The sequence below is a fragment of the Chelonoidis abingdonii genome, chromosome 5, assembly GCF_003597395.2.
Source record: "Chelonoidis abingdonii isolate Lonesome George chromosome 5, CheloAbing_2.0, whole genome shotgun sequence".
In the NCBI taxonomy this organism is placed as follows: Eukaryota; Metazoa; Chordata; order Testudines; family Testudinidae; genus Chelonoidis; species Chelonoidis abingdonii.
Window position 1 is genome coordinate 114,118,537 of NC_133773.1, and position 15,098 is coordinate 114,133,634.

The window sequence follows — 15,098 nt, forward strand, 5'->3', positions numbered from 1 at the left end:
AGACACTTGTCAGATGCCCATTATCATGGTATCAGACCCCATTATTAACCCTCACTGTTACCTTGGTAGCAGCCAACCTCACATGGTGGCTCAGGGCCAGGTAGCAACCCCACGCGACCCAGCCGTCCACAGGTGGAGAGAGGGAAGGGCTGAGATACGGACTACCGCTCCCGAGGGGCAATGCTGCCGGTTCTCCCCGTTGGGCTCGGGCGGGTGGCGTGGTGCCTTCTGGGATTCGTAGTCCACGGGCACCCGGGGGGCCCACTTTATATCCAGTTGCCAAAGCAGCCCAACAATTTGGACAAAGTTTGGAGACAGCCACAACTGATACAGACGCTTCTTCGGCCCCGCCCGGCCCCACCGAGAAGGGTCAGAGGAGCCGTGGCTGCTACTTGGTGTGAGGAGGCTTCGACCCGCCTCCTCACTTCGTCTGGACAGAGGAAGGGACACATGTCAATCATCATCCCAAACCCCCCAGGCGGTGCGCGCTCCACCCCCGGCTGCCACTGAGGGGGAGGCACGGGCACGCGATCTTCTGGTGGCGCGCGCTCGTATGTAAATGAGCGGGCGTGAGGTCAGAGGCAGATGGAAAAGGAAACAGACAGAATGGCCGCCGCGGCTCCAGCTCCTCCTGCCGCTGCCGCTTCCTCCTCCCCTCAGTGCCGGAGCCCTCGCTGCACGGCGGAGCGCAGGGGAGTCCGCCGAGAACTCGACTCCTGGCGGCATCGCCTCATGCACTGTGTGGGTAAGAGAGGGGAGATTCCTCTGCCGCGGGAGAGCTGTGTCGGGGGAGGCGGGGACCGAGCCCGGGTCTCTGGTAGCGGAGCGGCTCAGGAGTCTTTCCCGGCGGGCGGAAGCAGCGCCCCGGGGTCTCTGCCTAGGAGATGGGGAAAGGTCTGCAGCCCTGGGTTTCTCCGCGCGGCGCGGGAGGAGCGAGTAGCGAGTCCCGCTGGGGCCGAACTCGGCGGGATGGGAAAGACAGGCGGGCCCTTTCTCGGGTCGGGTTCTTTTGTCTAGGTGCGTCTTCTCGCTTGTACGAGGAGCGCAAGCTGCCCCCTCCTCCCCACCGGGAGAGTGTGTGTGGTGGGGGGTGCGGGGGAATGGGATCCGGGTGTGTTTGCGCCTTTAAGAAGGAGCAGCTCCTGCACTGACGGTTGGGATTTGAAGTTTTCCCTTCCCCCCCCCCTGGAAGTTGTCATGGCGACGGCAGTTCTCCCTGCACTCCCGCCCCCTTCCCCCCCCCCAGCCTGTCCTGAGGCTCTCGTGCAGTTCCCCTGTGTCATGTGACTCCCCGAGGGCCCAGGGGGAGGCACGTTTGGGTGCCTTTCAAACTTCTTCGCGCTGACATCCCCACAAGGGGGGAGAGCACCAGAGAGCCGCCCCCGCTTTAACACGCTGTCTCGGCCTGCGGGGGAGTCCGTCGATGCCCAGCCACGCTGGGCTGCTGCTGCTGGATGGATGGATACCTGTGACTGGAGACCGCTTCTAGGTGCGGGAAGGGGATTTGTTCAGTCGTTTGGTGAATGTATGAGATAATAGTGACTTTGTCCTCTTCCTTATTTATTATATGAGCTATCATATTGATTGATCTCTGAATAGATTTTTGTTTTGGTAGTCTCCTGCTTATTGGTGAATATTTAGGGATGGGGGGGCTGTTCATTTGTATTGTCCACACAGAGATTTTGCTTGTCAGGGAGACAGGTAAAACAAGCAGTCTTTAAATAGCATAGCAGATTCTTTACTTTGTTTGCATTCATCTCCCCAATGACTGAGCCATGAAAACGCACCTGGATAACTGAGATGATGGGCTTGAATTCACATAGCATTTTTGGATCTGAGACCAAGATTGAAGTATGAATTAAATATCTGATATATACTTTACAACAAGACTGTCTTCTGCATTGCAAAGAATTGTCTCCATAACCTTGTAGCCCTCTGACTTAAGTTGCTTTAAAAGTAAATTGCAAATCATCCTGATCTGTTGGTGTTAGTAGGTGAAAAATATTCTTTCAAGTGAAATATTTTCTTTTGAAGGGTGTGTGTGGGACTCTTTGTTTCCCCACTGCAAAGTTATAGCATTGTTTTTTAACCACTGTTTTTTTCTGTAACCAAACTTTTCTTGATATCCTTTTTTGTGGTAGGAAAATAAAACCCAGTGTCATTAGGATTTAGGGTGAGTTGTAGTTCAGTGGGCTACTTAAATATGGTACTGGGGAAAACTTGGGTATGTGTCATCCTTCTGCTCAGACTTAATACTTATCATCTTTCAATTATATCAGATGGCCTAAATGCAAAATTATATCTTCATGACAGGATCCAATAGAAGGTGAAGGCTGATGAGAGGAAAACCTCACAGGATAGCACACTCCTGTCCTAGCAAAATGAATATAGAAACTTGTGAAATTAAAATTCAATTTGAACATTTTTTTTTTTTTTTTTTTTTTTAAATCTGTTTGTCAAGTTTGCTCTAATATTCACTCAACTTCATGGGAAGTTGTCTGATTTTATTTTAAGAGCTTGTTGGTTCACTTTAAAAAAAAAAAATTTCTAGTAATATTGTTTTATTTTCAGTTCAATTTGATTACACAGATACAGAATAACCAAAATTCCTTTACTTTGCCAATACCTTACTTTTCTTTCTTGTTTTGTAATTTTTCCCTACTCTTATAGTAAATTTTTTTTTTTAAGCACTGCATTCGTGCCTGGTTTGTCCTCCTTATGCTGGTGCAGCAAATCCCAACCCTATTGTATTTAAAAAGCACTTTTGCCAGGCCCTATGTTTTAATGCTGTCAGTGTGCTGTGGTTCACTAAAAGCAAAACTAAAACATAACTACTGAACTTCTAAATAGATTCCACCATGTTGTCACTTAGTGCTCTGTGTTTGCTTTTACCTTTGTCTGAAATTATAGATTTAGGGTAGAGATTCTTTGTTCTTTACAGTGCTGAACAAACGGAACACACTGTTGATATTGAGCTATTAGTAATTGTACGTATCCCTTTAGAACTGCTAAGGAGGAAGTACATTGCTATAGGGTTAATGATTAGTCACAGTCCCTATCTCAGGTAGGTACTCTTATATGAGCTTTTTGGAGGAGTTCTTAGCTAAGAGAGAAAGCATTAACAACATGACAGGAAAGTGGATGAACAGGAGAATAGAAATAGTGTACTTCCAGGCTTTTGCTACTTTTTGAAACCTCATGGACTTTGGTTCAATAAATTATCTTGCCTGTTAGTGAAACCATCAATTTGATAGTTGGAGTTTTCTTCAGGCAATGAAGATTTCTTCAGAGATTGAAAGGCTCAAATGCAGGTAAAAATGGGAAATAGTAACAGCATATGAAAGGTAGAACAAAACAGCTAGGTTAACTCATTCATATATGTCAAGTTATTGGGTGGTCATGTGCAGGAGGAGGGAAATCTGGATTCTTAAACAAATCTAGCAGTTCAGTTCTAACTCTAAGATAGAACCATTTTGTTTCTGATATCTCTCAATTTATTAATGACAAACTTGGTCACTAGCATTTCTGAGATCATCAAATGAAAAGCCCGACAAAGTGCTTTGGACAAGTTATTTCAGTGTTACATTATCTTTCTAAGATGGATAATCATGCTAAATTTATAGGAAGAATAAACTGAGTCACAGTCGCAAGGGATTTTATCTAACAGACCAAAACTCGGTGCTGCCATCCTAGGTTATATTGAGTACTGTCATTCATTTCAACAAATGACTGCTTGAAGAATAAGGCACTGTTCAGTGCAAAGTTAGAGGACAGAATCAAACTCTGTTTCTTTCATTAGTGAACCGTTGGACGTAATTTTATATGTGAGTTTTTGGTATAGATATTTAAGAGTTTGAGAAACTGAAGAAGTGATGCAGTTCTAAATGAAAATACCAGAACATTTAGAGTCTTGACTGAACATTTCTCACCTTAAACTGGAGTGATTGAAAATCCAAACTGGTTTGGTAGCAGTTCTTGAAGGATTTAGACTCAGAAGAAATTCTGCATAGGCATATAACAGACCTCTTCTGCAAGCATTCTGATATCTTTTTGAATAAAAATGTTATAACATTGATTGATTTCCTAATTGCATTCCACTGACTTGGTGGGGTGGGGGTTGATTTTATAGCTTTATGAGCATGGAGCTATTAAACTGAGGTTTCATGTACCAGATTTCCCCCTCCATTTATTTATTTATTTTATTTTATTTTAAATAGGTCTAATGCTAGCAGTACTAACTTAGTCAAGGGAAGTATGGCTCCTTTTAGGCTGGGAGGCATTCCTTTTTGAAGTCTCCATGGTACAGTGTTAATGGTCACTTACTTTCAATACATTAAATCCAATTATATGAAATTGCTAGGGGCACAGTTTTGATGGGGAACAGGCGCCCACAGTTGTCAAACATTTTACTTGGAATTGCAGGTCTTCATTACCTCTTGGGATTATTCACCAGAGGAGCAAATGTGGGTAATTTGGTATGCATTTTTAAGGGTGGATTTCTAACATGCGGTTAAGTAGTTCTTAAAATAACAGTGTGAATGACTTTTAGGACCATATTTTAGGTTTCATTGAAGTTAAGGTTGACACTTTCCTTTATAAGAGTCTGCTTTTAGTTGCTTATAACTTTGCCAAATAGCCATTGAGGTTGAAATTTTCATGCTGTGTGTTTGTCTCAGGCTCAATTTTTTTTGGAATTTTCAGGTAAAATAAGAGATTAAGTTTTATTTTGCCCTTGATGGTGTGTGGGGTTTGTGTGGTGTGTGTGGTTTTGTTTGTTTGTCTTTGTTTTTACCACTTCTGTTAAGTTCTAGTGCCTCCATGTTTTGGAGCAGGAACTTGACATTTGGCCGGTGAGTTGCCCTCATGCCAGTCTCATGAAAATTTACCTAAATTTAGCCTGACTGTAAACCTCTGAAATTACAGTTCACACAAGATTGGTAGAAGTTTTACATCTAAATTCTGATTTCATGTGCCTTGATTATGCTTCATCCCCAAAGAGCTCCTAATGACAACTAAGCTATGCATGCACTATTGTGGGGCAGCAGGGACTGAGCAGGACTTTCTCTGCAAATGCTCTTCCCAGTTGCTGTGGGCAGCTGGGCATTGAAGGTGAAAGCAAGGATTTTCTCTCTCTTGTCCTGTGTCCCTCCATTATTGTCCAGGTAGCATGGACAAAAAGATGCTGGAACCAGTCTGACTGAAATGCAGTGGAGAGGTGCTGGGATGGGCTGAGATGGAGAGAAGATAGGATCAGAGGTGGGATAATGATAACAGGGTGGGGGTAGACAGATTTATAACCACTAGGGTGCACTGTCCTTCAGAACCTTGAATTTTAGCCAGATTTCTAGAATCTCAGCATTCCTTTGCTGTCTAGCATGTATAGATACTAAACCCACTGAAGTGCATATGTCATGCCTCCCTAGGGGCATGTCCACTTGGATAGCAATATTTTACTTTTACTTGAGCTAATGGAGTTACTAGTGGTAGAGGTCTGCACTGTGGATCTAAAGGCCCCAACCTTGCTGATGACCTATGCGGCGGTCAATGTGGTTCCAAATGGTGGAATTTTGTTTCTTCAGTATGCTTTTTAAAAAAACTTAAGACTGTTACATGAATAGTTTTTAATTTTGAAACTCTCACTTTTGAGTGCTTGACTTCAGAGTCTTAATTTTTTTTAATATGTAGTTCTTGTATGTAATTTAATATACGTTAAATAAAACCTCATATAAACAGAAGTATCTGCATATTTCCTTATTACAATGGCAAAGTATTTTTATATTTGAACTATAGCTTAGTGAATCCACCTAATCTGTTAATGTTAGAATAAGAATGAAACTTCTTATTTCAGAGGGTCTCCAACATTTTCAAAGTATGGCCTACTTCTCCCTTCATTTGTGATGAGAGAGACTACCTCTCCTCCCAGTTGCTGTCACACAACATCCCTGAGATAATGATAGAAATTACTTATTAGGAAAATATGCTCATGTGTTTAACTGTCCTCAGAGGGAACAATCTTTTTATCCTCTTCATTTTTTTTTTTTTGGTGGAAGAGGAATCGTGCTGTCTCTTTATTCTTCACACCATCCTCCTCTCCCATGAGTTCTATTTCCCTCAGTTGGAATAAAGGGAGTAGTCAGCACCACTTGACTAGCCAGCCTTCTGTGGACCATCGCTGGTTCATGGACCTCAGTTTGGCAACCATGGTTAGTATGTTCTTGATTTCCAAAATGAAATGTTGAGTAAATGAAGCATAAATGGCGAAAATGTAACTAGACTTCTAAAATTTGAAAGGGAGACTATCTGTTTAAACAGTATCTGTATGTTTCTCTAAAAATATTACCTTTGATAATAAAACCTTAACTTTCTAAGACCCCAATTTATTAACTTTTCCCACTTACCTCAAATTAAATGATAAATACAGAATATTCACTTTAATTTTTTCTTGTCAATTTTATTTTCTGATTGGTTTGAAAGCATTTATGTGTAGGATGTTTAAATCAGATTTCAAGGATTTGGGCTCTTTCTTTTCAAGAAAAGTTTTGTTGAAAAGATGGGTTTTGAATTTTGTCTTAATGGGGATCCATGATGCTTTTGTGGAAGATTTATTCCATCACTGTGGGCTGGCTGTTGGAAGAGATTTGTCTCTTGCCTCCATGTTGTCCTTGACAATGTGTCCCTCTTCAGTGCGTTTGTCATGGTTGTTTATCTCAATCAAAAGACCTTTTTTCTGAAGTCCAGCATCTTTGTAGTATCAGCACCTTTTATAGTTCCTTAGCACTGCTGTAAATTTTTTTCATACACAGTTCCTTCTAACAGTGCAGAGTTGTTTAAACCACTACTGTGATTTACTCGTAGCATGTGTAGACTATCATTGTATCCTTCCCCAGTCACTCAGCTCTTGTGCAGTGCCTGTATGGACAAGAAATGCAAACCTTGCAGCTGTAGCAGTGTAATTAGTCCTCCCAGTGTAATTCCCTAATGCTCTTGCTCACCCATTAGTGACAGCTTTGGTAGTTCAGCGCTATCTGTCAAGCCACTCACCAACAGCCTGTATGCAGGAAAGCGCTCAATGTAGTGTGTGGCTGCTCTGAACAATTTTCTTCCCTTGCCACTCCAGCCTTCAGAGCAGCAAGGGAGGATACAGAGATAATAAAATGCAGGAGTTTTATTTCGTTTTAAAAGATTCATTTGAGAAACCCAAGAAAAAATAAATGGCTGGTTAGACAAGCATTGCTCGTGCTTTGTTGGGGATTGCTACAGCAGGCCAGTGCTGCCTCAGCATGATCTGCCACTCTTGAGATGAGGAAAAACAGAAAGGATCATATAATTGAAATATACACAGGCAGGGGTATCACTATACCCCCTCATATCTTCAGATAATTCTTCTGCCTCTCCATGGTGCTCCTGGGTCTACTTGTCTCCTCCCCCGGCCCCATGAAGTGGTACGTTACCCAGTGTCCTCACTGATGTGATTGGATGTCCTACTTTTGCACTATTCTTGTCTGCTTCTAGAAAGAAACCCTTACTTTAATTAGAAAACAATATAATTTTAAATTTCTAATTTTCTTTTACTATTAAATAAATGAAAGAGAATAAAATCAGATTCCTTGCCAACTTGAATGCTACCACCTCACACATGGCTGTGCTCATTAAAATACATTGACTCTCCACTCATATCCAGTGTCTAACTGGCTGCAGGTACACTGGGAGCTTAGTGGCCTTCCTGCATGGAAACTGCCAGTGTAGGGGTATAGGAGATGTATCTCCTGTTCTTCATGAAGAATGATGGTTATGATCCTTATGCAAGACAGAACTGTTTGAGGCAGGCGATCAAACAGAGCAATGGTGTGAACAAGTCTACAGAACAATTAACAGACCATGCCATACTTGCAGGGAGTGCTGTGTGTACCCTTTGCACTCAAAACAGTTTGACTTTTGTGTGGATATACACTGTCAGTAAACTCTCACTGGTGCAAATTATAGTAGTTAAATTATGTAGTGTAGATAAGGTTAGAGATCATCTTGTAAGTACTCGCTTTGTGCCTAGAAGTCTGTGGTTTTGAATAATTCATACTTGTGTATATTCCAAGAAACTAGTGGTATACATAAAAATCTGGGCTAACATATTTTGAACTTCCTTGCTGTTATCTTGTTAGGCCACTATAACTATTCATATTTTTGTGGTGTAGCTTAATTCACTAGCAAATAAACGTTAATGTGGTGTTAGGTTGCCTGGTGCTATCTTATGCTTTTCCAGAAGTTGAAGGGTAACTAAATGGAATCCTCTGAAAACCAGCAACTATGGAGTTAAGGTAATGTCTCCCATCACACCCCCACAAAATCTTAACTCTGCCTCTCTGGAATTGGCAATATGCGCTTGGTCCAAAGCAAACCCATCCTATTCCTAACAAAATCTGCCATTTTCTGTGTTGTACTGTGTTATGTTCAATACAATTCTAAACTATCATTCCTCTTAGTACACTCTAACTGACCCTCTCTGTTAGGTAGAACTGTATCAATTCAGAGATTGCTTGCAGCAAGTGGCCAGAGCTTGCACTGGTTTCTCAGGAGAGGTGCAGCTGCAGCTAGAGGAATCAGAAACCCCCTATTTTCTGGGCTGAATAGATCATCACAATGGCCTCCTTGCCTCTGAAATCAAGGAATACGTGAAAGAGTTCTAAGAATGATTAGCATTTCAAGGCCTCTAGAAAAACTGTTACTGTCCCCTTCAGAGGCTGACATTTCATTAGATATGTCAAGAAGAAAGGAGAATGTAGTCACTTCATTGTATTCAAATACACTTTTGCAGACTGAGACAACAAGTCTGCACTGGCATTCATACACTGCCATGCCTTCTCCGCTGCACTATTGCTCTGGAGAATTCTAGCTGCTTATTGGCACACAGTGCACCAATCAGGTAACACAAGCTGATATCCCAGACAGATAAACAAGTGTTAACATCTGGCAAGTCTTCATTGTGTATAGGAAGTAATCAAGTGTAGGTCCGGCTTACTTATCCTGTCTTTACTAATCCAAACCTAAATTTGACCTTTATGGCAGGGTGGATTTGATTTAAATCACTAGTCAGGAAGACTCAATTTAATCATGGATTTCTACATAAAAGTACATTCTTGTTGGTTGGTAAACCTTAATATATTTCTTCACAACTCAGATGTAGGTTTCATTTTTAGAAGGTACACACTATACATTTTTAAAGTGATTTTTTTTTTTTTTTAATTTTTCAGACTAGTTTTACAGCTAGATCAGAAAATGAATGACTGTTGGGTTATTTCATTTACCAAAGTTAATTGAAGCAAATATTTATGAAGTAATTGGGAGATGAACTATCTCCAATTCAGAAGATTAATCATTAATTGGAGGATTTGCTTGCCATGCTGTATTAGGAGGAGAACATCACCAGACAGACATTTAAATTGTTTTATTTAACTAAAACAATGTTATGTATTCTGGATTTTTTTCTTCAATACCAAACATAATATTTTAACAAAACCAAGTATATAAACTTTTTTGAATTTGGTTAAACATTCAATTTTTAAAATTAGGTTTGTTTTTGTTAAAATTGTTTTTAATTAAAAATTAAATGTGTGTGTTTTAAAAACAACAAATTCAATTGTCATCCAGGTCAACATGAAAAACTTAAAATATTGGCTTCTGCAGCTAACTCAGTCATCTTCACCTTCATTTTTCTGTTTACTCATAATCTGGAAAAGAAAAACAAGCTTTCCTGCTTTTTCAGGTCCCAAACGATTTCTCAATTTGGAATGAATTAGTCCAAAGGAAGAAAATATTTTTTTCTACACCGGCAGAATAAGCTACTGTCAGGTACAATTCCCCACTCTGAACCTTAGCATCCAAAAGATGGGGTACCAGCATGAATTCCTCTAAGCTTAATTACCAGCTTAGAACCTGTAGCACTGCCACCAACCAGGAATTCCAGTGCCTGGTACACTCTGGTCCCCCCAAAACCTTGGCAAAATACAAATTTTGAACTCCCTTCCAGCCAAATGCATTTGCAAATAAGAAACAAACATAAGCCTTTAACTCGCCTTATCTACCTAGTACTCACATTCTGAACTTAAAGGAGCCTTATCAGGGAGATTGGAAAAACCTGGTTGCCATCTGGCGTCACTCTGAGCCCCAAAGCGAACAACAACACAAAAACCTAACAGCACTCACACTACAACTTCCTCCTCATTGAAAGTATCCTGTCCCCTGATTGTTCTCGGTCAGGTGACAGCCAGGCTTTACTAACTTCTAACCCTTTACAGTCGAGATTAATAGTAACTTGCTTTCTATATTAACTCTTAGCTGTTTGAAAAGCTACTGCAGTTTAAAAGTGAGATTATCAGCTTCAACAGTCTCTGAATCCAAGTGCTTAGGGAGTTTGGGCTAACTGCAGCTGTACAGCGCTGGAGTTAAAGCTGTCTTTGTAGCAGCGTTGTAGGGAAAGCGCTGCAGTGTGGCCACATTTGCAGCTTTGCAGCGGTGTTGAAGTGGTGCTTATGGCAGATGACCCCTAGATCTCTTTCTGCCATACTCCTTCCTAGACAGTCTCTTCCCATTCTGTATGTGTGAAACTGATTGTTCCTTCCTAAGTGGAGCACTTTGCATTTGTCTTTATTGAACTCCTCACTATCCCAGTGTTCAAGTGGCTGCAACGTGCTTTTCAAAAGGGGGGGTGGGGTGGAGTGTGACAGGGAGTGTAGTGGAGACAGAGTGGATTTTTGGAGCTGACACTGTGTCAGCTCCCTGGCTTGCAAGTTCTAAGGACTTGAAGATGCACAGCACCAGCCTTCAATCATTTTAAAAGTTTCGTTTCCCCTCTCCTACCCCTCTCTCATTCACTAAATGCAAATAGCCTTCAGACCAGATAAGCAGCTGCTCTAAAATGGACCTCCCCCTCTCCCACTCCAGGCTGCTTCTCTCCTCAAGCAAACATTAGGGGATCCCCCCCTCTCTGCCTCTGCTTGAGCAAACAGGCGCTGTATTTCTTTTTTAGATAAGCAGCTCCAGGAGCCCCGAGTTCACAACAAAACAAAGTGTTATCTTTACTTAAAAAAGCATTATGGGAAGGTTCCAGAGGTCAGTTACAGTGTAGTAAGATTAATCACTGTTTACACTGGCACCCTAGTGCTGCAAGAGCAGCACTATAGTCATTATTCCCCAGGCCAAGGTGGAGTACAGCCAGCGCTGTTGCCAGGGAGATACAGCGCTGTATGTGCCTTGCCAGTGTGGACAGGGAGTAAGTTACAGTGCTGTAAAGCCACCACCAGTGCTGTAACTCTCAAGTGTAGCCAAGCCCTAGGTGACTTCCTCCAGTTCACTAGTGTGACTTCCTTTAAAACGTCATCAGTAAACATATATTTCTTGAATGGTTCACCCTTAGCTCTGAAGTTTATTATAGTTGGCATTACGGAGGGATGATTGCTGGATGTCCATGTCCTATCCAACTCCTCTTCTTCAGCAGTTAAGATTTGACCCTGATACCGAGTACTGTGAATATTTGCAAGAAAATGAGCTGGAGATAGTGTTTGTCACATTTGTTTTTTTTAATGTTGTAATTTAACTCTGTCATTGCATATTTCTCTTTTTAAGATCTCACTCAGTTCCTTCCAAATTTCAGCAGCGTCAGCAATAAAACAGCTATTTCCCTACATTTTGTTCAAGGCTACAGAAATAGGCTTCAGGGTACTCTGCATATGTTTAACATTTTTCTTAAGCCCAATGCTGAGAACTTTGGCTGTGACAGTGCCATCTATTTTTTTTCATGATTTTGTTCACAAACTGTCATCAGATTAGGCCAGTTCTTGATATAGTGCTCAAAACAGTCCAATACTGAGTTCTATTGCACGTCCTGTGGGAAAGTTAGCTTGGTTCCTCCCACATTTTTTTCAGAGCAGCTGCTGCAAAGTGGTTGTTATGGAAGTATTTTGCAATTTCAAGAACATTAACTTTTGTTTCTGGAATACTGAAGTCTTTGGCTAGGAGATGCATCAAATGAGCACTGCAACCGTATGTTGTTAGCTTGGGACTCTCTTATAATTTTCTTCTCATTTTGGATACATTTGCAGCATTGTCTGTGACGAAGCTGCATACTAGACATTTTAATTTTTTTTTCAGTTTATGGCTTTTACTGCTGCTTCTTGTAAGTATTCTGCTGGATGCATTTCCTGATGTACCAATTCTTTCTGTAAAGAAGACATTCTCTGCCCCCTTCTGTTGTCACACAAGCACATAAAACAGAATCATTGTGGACATTGCTCTATCCATCAGGACTCAGGTTAACAATTTCACTCTCTAGACCTTTTACACACTGCTCAGTTTCTCTTTCATAGACTTTATCCAGCAATTTGCCTGCGACATCTGCTCTGCTGGATGGGCTGTATCTTGGTCTTAATAACTGAACCCTACGGAAAGGAGAGTTGGTTGCATAAACAAACTGGGCAATTTTTTCATCATTACCTCTTTTTATAATCTGCTGGTTCTTCTCACAAACTTAACTATGGCGGTTTTCTGGATGATGGATTTTTTTTTTCTTTTTGTAACAGGTGATATACTGTGGCTAATGTGATATACAGGTGACTGAAACACTATCATTGGCAGATAATTCTGAAACTATAGAAAATTATGATCTTGAAGGTGGATAGTCTTCAGAATCCTGTACATTGAGGATGGAGTCTCCTAAACAAAATAAGTCAATGCAGTTATTTAATTACTACCATTCTGCTCATTTATTATTACTCATTGCGTTCACTGACACTCAATACTACTTTAAAGGTGAAATTGTAGAAGAAAGATCTGCGTATTTCAGCTATTTTTTATCACAACTGCATCTAAAATGATAGTACCATAGAGTAACAATTTTTTCCCCCCTCAAACATGAGAATTCAAGAATAGTCAAGAAGGAAGACAGGCAGTCCTTAAGAAAGAAGCATGAAATATAAAAAGTTTACCAACCTGAAGATCCTGCATGTTCAGACATGTTCCTTTCATCTTCAACGCAGCTTCCTCCTGAGAAGGAACACTTCTCATGGTGTTTCATTTGGGCATCCAGGCCTTGCATTTCTTTGTTGTGGTGTTTTGCATTTTGCACATGTGCCTGTCTTGCCCACAGGCAGAGGAACTTCATTAAAATATTCCCAAGCTGGGTGTCTCTTATGGCCTGCTGCCACTGTAGGTTTTCCCTTTTAATGAGAGAATGATATAGTAGATCCCAAATCAATGAAGGCTACACTTAAAGACTTCTGGAATATGCTGCTCAAACAATCCCACTTTTGATTCTGCTGCCTGTCCCTCCTTTCTCACATCTATCTCCAGGCTTCTTTTCCTTGTCCAGATCTATTCTGCCTCGACAATCTTCTATTCATTGAACTTTTTGAAACTTTGCGCTTTTAGAGAGAGAGAAGGTATTGACTGTCCTTCTGCAAATTTGTGTACACAATAGGTTTTGAGGTCTTAAATAAATATATAGAGATGAGAAATAACAGAACTCTTTTGCTGTTATCAAGCATGCTCTCTCCGGAGACACAAATACACAGTTTGAGAACTGCAAAACTAAATCTCTCTATTGGAATCTTCTAGACTGAGCACTGAGTCACATTGGGTAGATAGAAAGATTAACCTAATCTGACAGACCCAAGCCAGTGGGGTACAGGAGTTTGGTAGAAGGCAAATATACTGGTCACTGGCTGAGTAGTTTTCTGTTCCCTAAGTGACCAGGGCAGGGGCTGCACTAGAGTAATCCAGAACCTGCTAGAACCAATTCAGGCAGACAAGCTGATTAGAACACCTGCAGCCAATCAAGGCAGGCTAATCAGGGCACCTGGGTTTAAAAAGGAGCTCACTCCAGTCAGGGATGGGGGAGCCAGAGGAGAGGAAGTGCGTGTGAGGAGCTGGGAGAAAGAGGACAAGGAGCTGAGAGTGAGGGCCACGTCTAGACTACGTGCCGTATTGCGCGTTAATCGATTGCTCGGGATCATATATCGAGTCTAATCTAGATGGGATATATCGATCCCTAGCGTGCTTATATCGATTCCGGAACTCCACCAACCCCACGGAGTTCCGGAATCGACATGGCGAGCCGTGGACATCAATCCTGCACGGTGAGGACTGGGTGAGTAAATCGATTTTAGATATTCGACTTCAGCTACATGAATAACGTAGCTGAAATTGTGTATCTAAAATCGATTTTACCCCGTAGTGTAGACCAGCCCTGAGAGTTGTGCTGTTGGAGGACTAAGGAGTACAAGCATTATCAGACACCAGGAGGAGGTCCTGTGTTGAAGTGATAAGAAGGTGTTTGGAGGAGCCATGGGAAGTAGCCCTGGGAGTTGTAGCTGTCATGCAGCTGTTACAGGAGGCACTCTAGACAGCTGCAATCCACAGGCCCTGGGCTGGAACCCGGAGTAGAGGGCAGGCCCGGGTTCCTCCCAACTCCTGATCAGACACAGGAGGAGTTGACCAGACTGTGGGGAAGAATCACTGAGTGAGCAAATCTGCCAATAAGCGCAAGGACGCCAGGTAGAGGAGGAACTTTGTCACACTAAATCTATATAGAAGCCCCTAGAACCCTGTAAAATTGGGTCGCTAATCCATGAACTACTGGAACTCATTTACAAAACTTTTTTTCTTAAACATTACATGAATATATTGTCTTATACTATAGAATTAGAATTTAATCCCTATTACATTATAGCTCAGCTATCTCATCATGGATCTTAATTAAAACTGTTTATATAGCTTTTTGAGGGGAAAAATACATTTATCCAAAAAATATGATTTAAATTAAAAAAAAAAAAATCCTGTGTGTGTATATGTGTTTGTTTGTTTTTTTTTTGTTGTTTTTTTTAAATCATTGATTTGTATCCACCCTGGGTTTTTGGTAATATATCTGTGTGTTACTGAACTTCCCCAAGAGGCACACATCACTCGTACTACTAGCAGAGGTGATAGAAATTTTTCCAAAATCTCTAATTGGTTTTGGGTGCCATTGAATAGCTGAGCTCAAGGGCAGTCCAATAATATGCATTTTATGAGGGTCAGAGTCTTAGTTTTTTCCACTAGTTCTGCCTCAAAAA

General features: G+C 41.4%; 1 protein-coding gene across 10 annotated transcripts in view; it reads left to right on the plus strand.

Annotated features, from left to right (window-relative positions):
• Positions 1-534: 534 nt before the first annotated feature.
• Positions 535-15,098, plus strand: part of LCORL (ligand dependent nuclear receptor corepressor like) — a 220,203-nt gene continuing 205,639 nt past the window's right edge. For 3 of the 10 annotated variants that reach the window (XM_075066568.1, XM_075066566.1, XM_075066567.1), the window contains exon 1: positions 537-745. In XM_075066568.1, the coding sequence (XP_074922669.1) occupies positions 586-745 (160 nt within the window). In that variant the 5' untranslated portion in view covers positions 537-585. Of the gene's footprint in view, positions 746-1,411; positions 1,490-15,098 lie in introns of those variants that run through there. The other 7 variants (XM_075066571.1, XM_075066573.1, XM_075066572.1 and 4 more) reach the window with 5 other exon arrangements.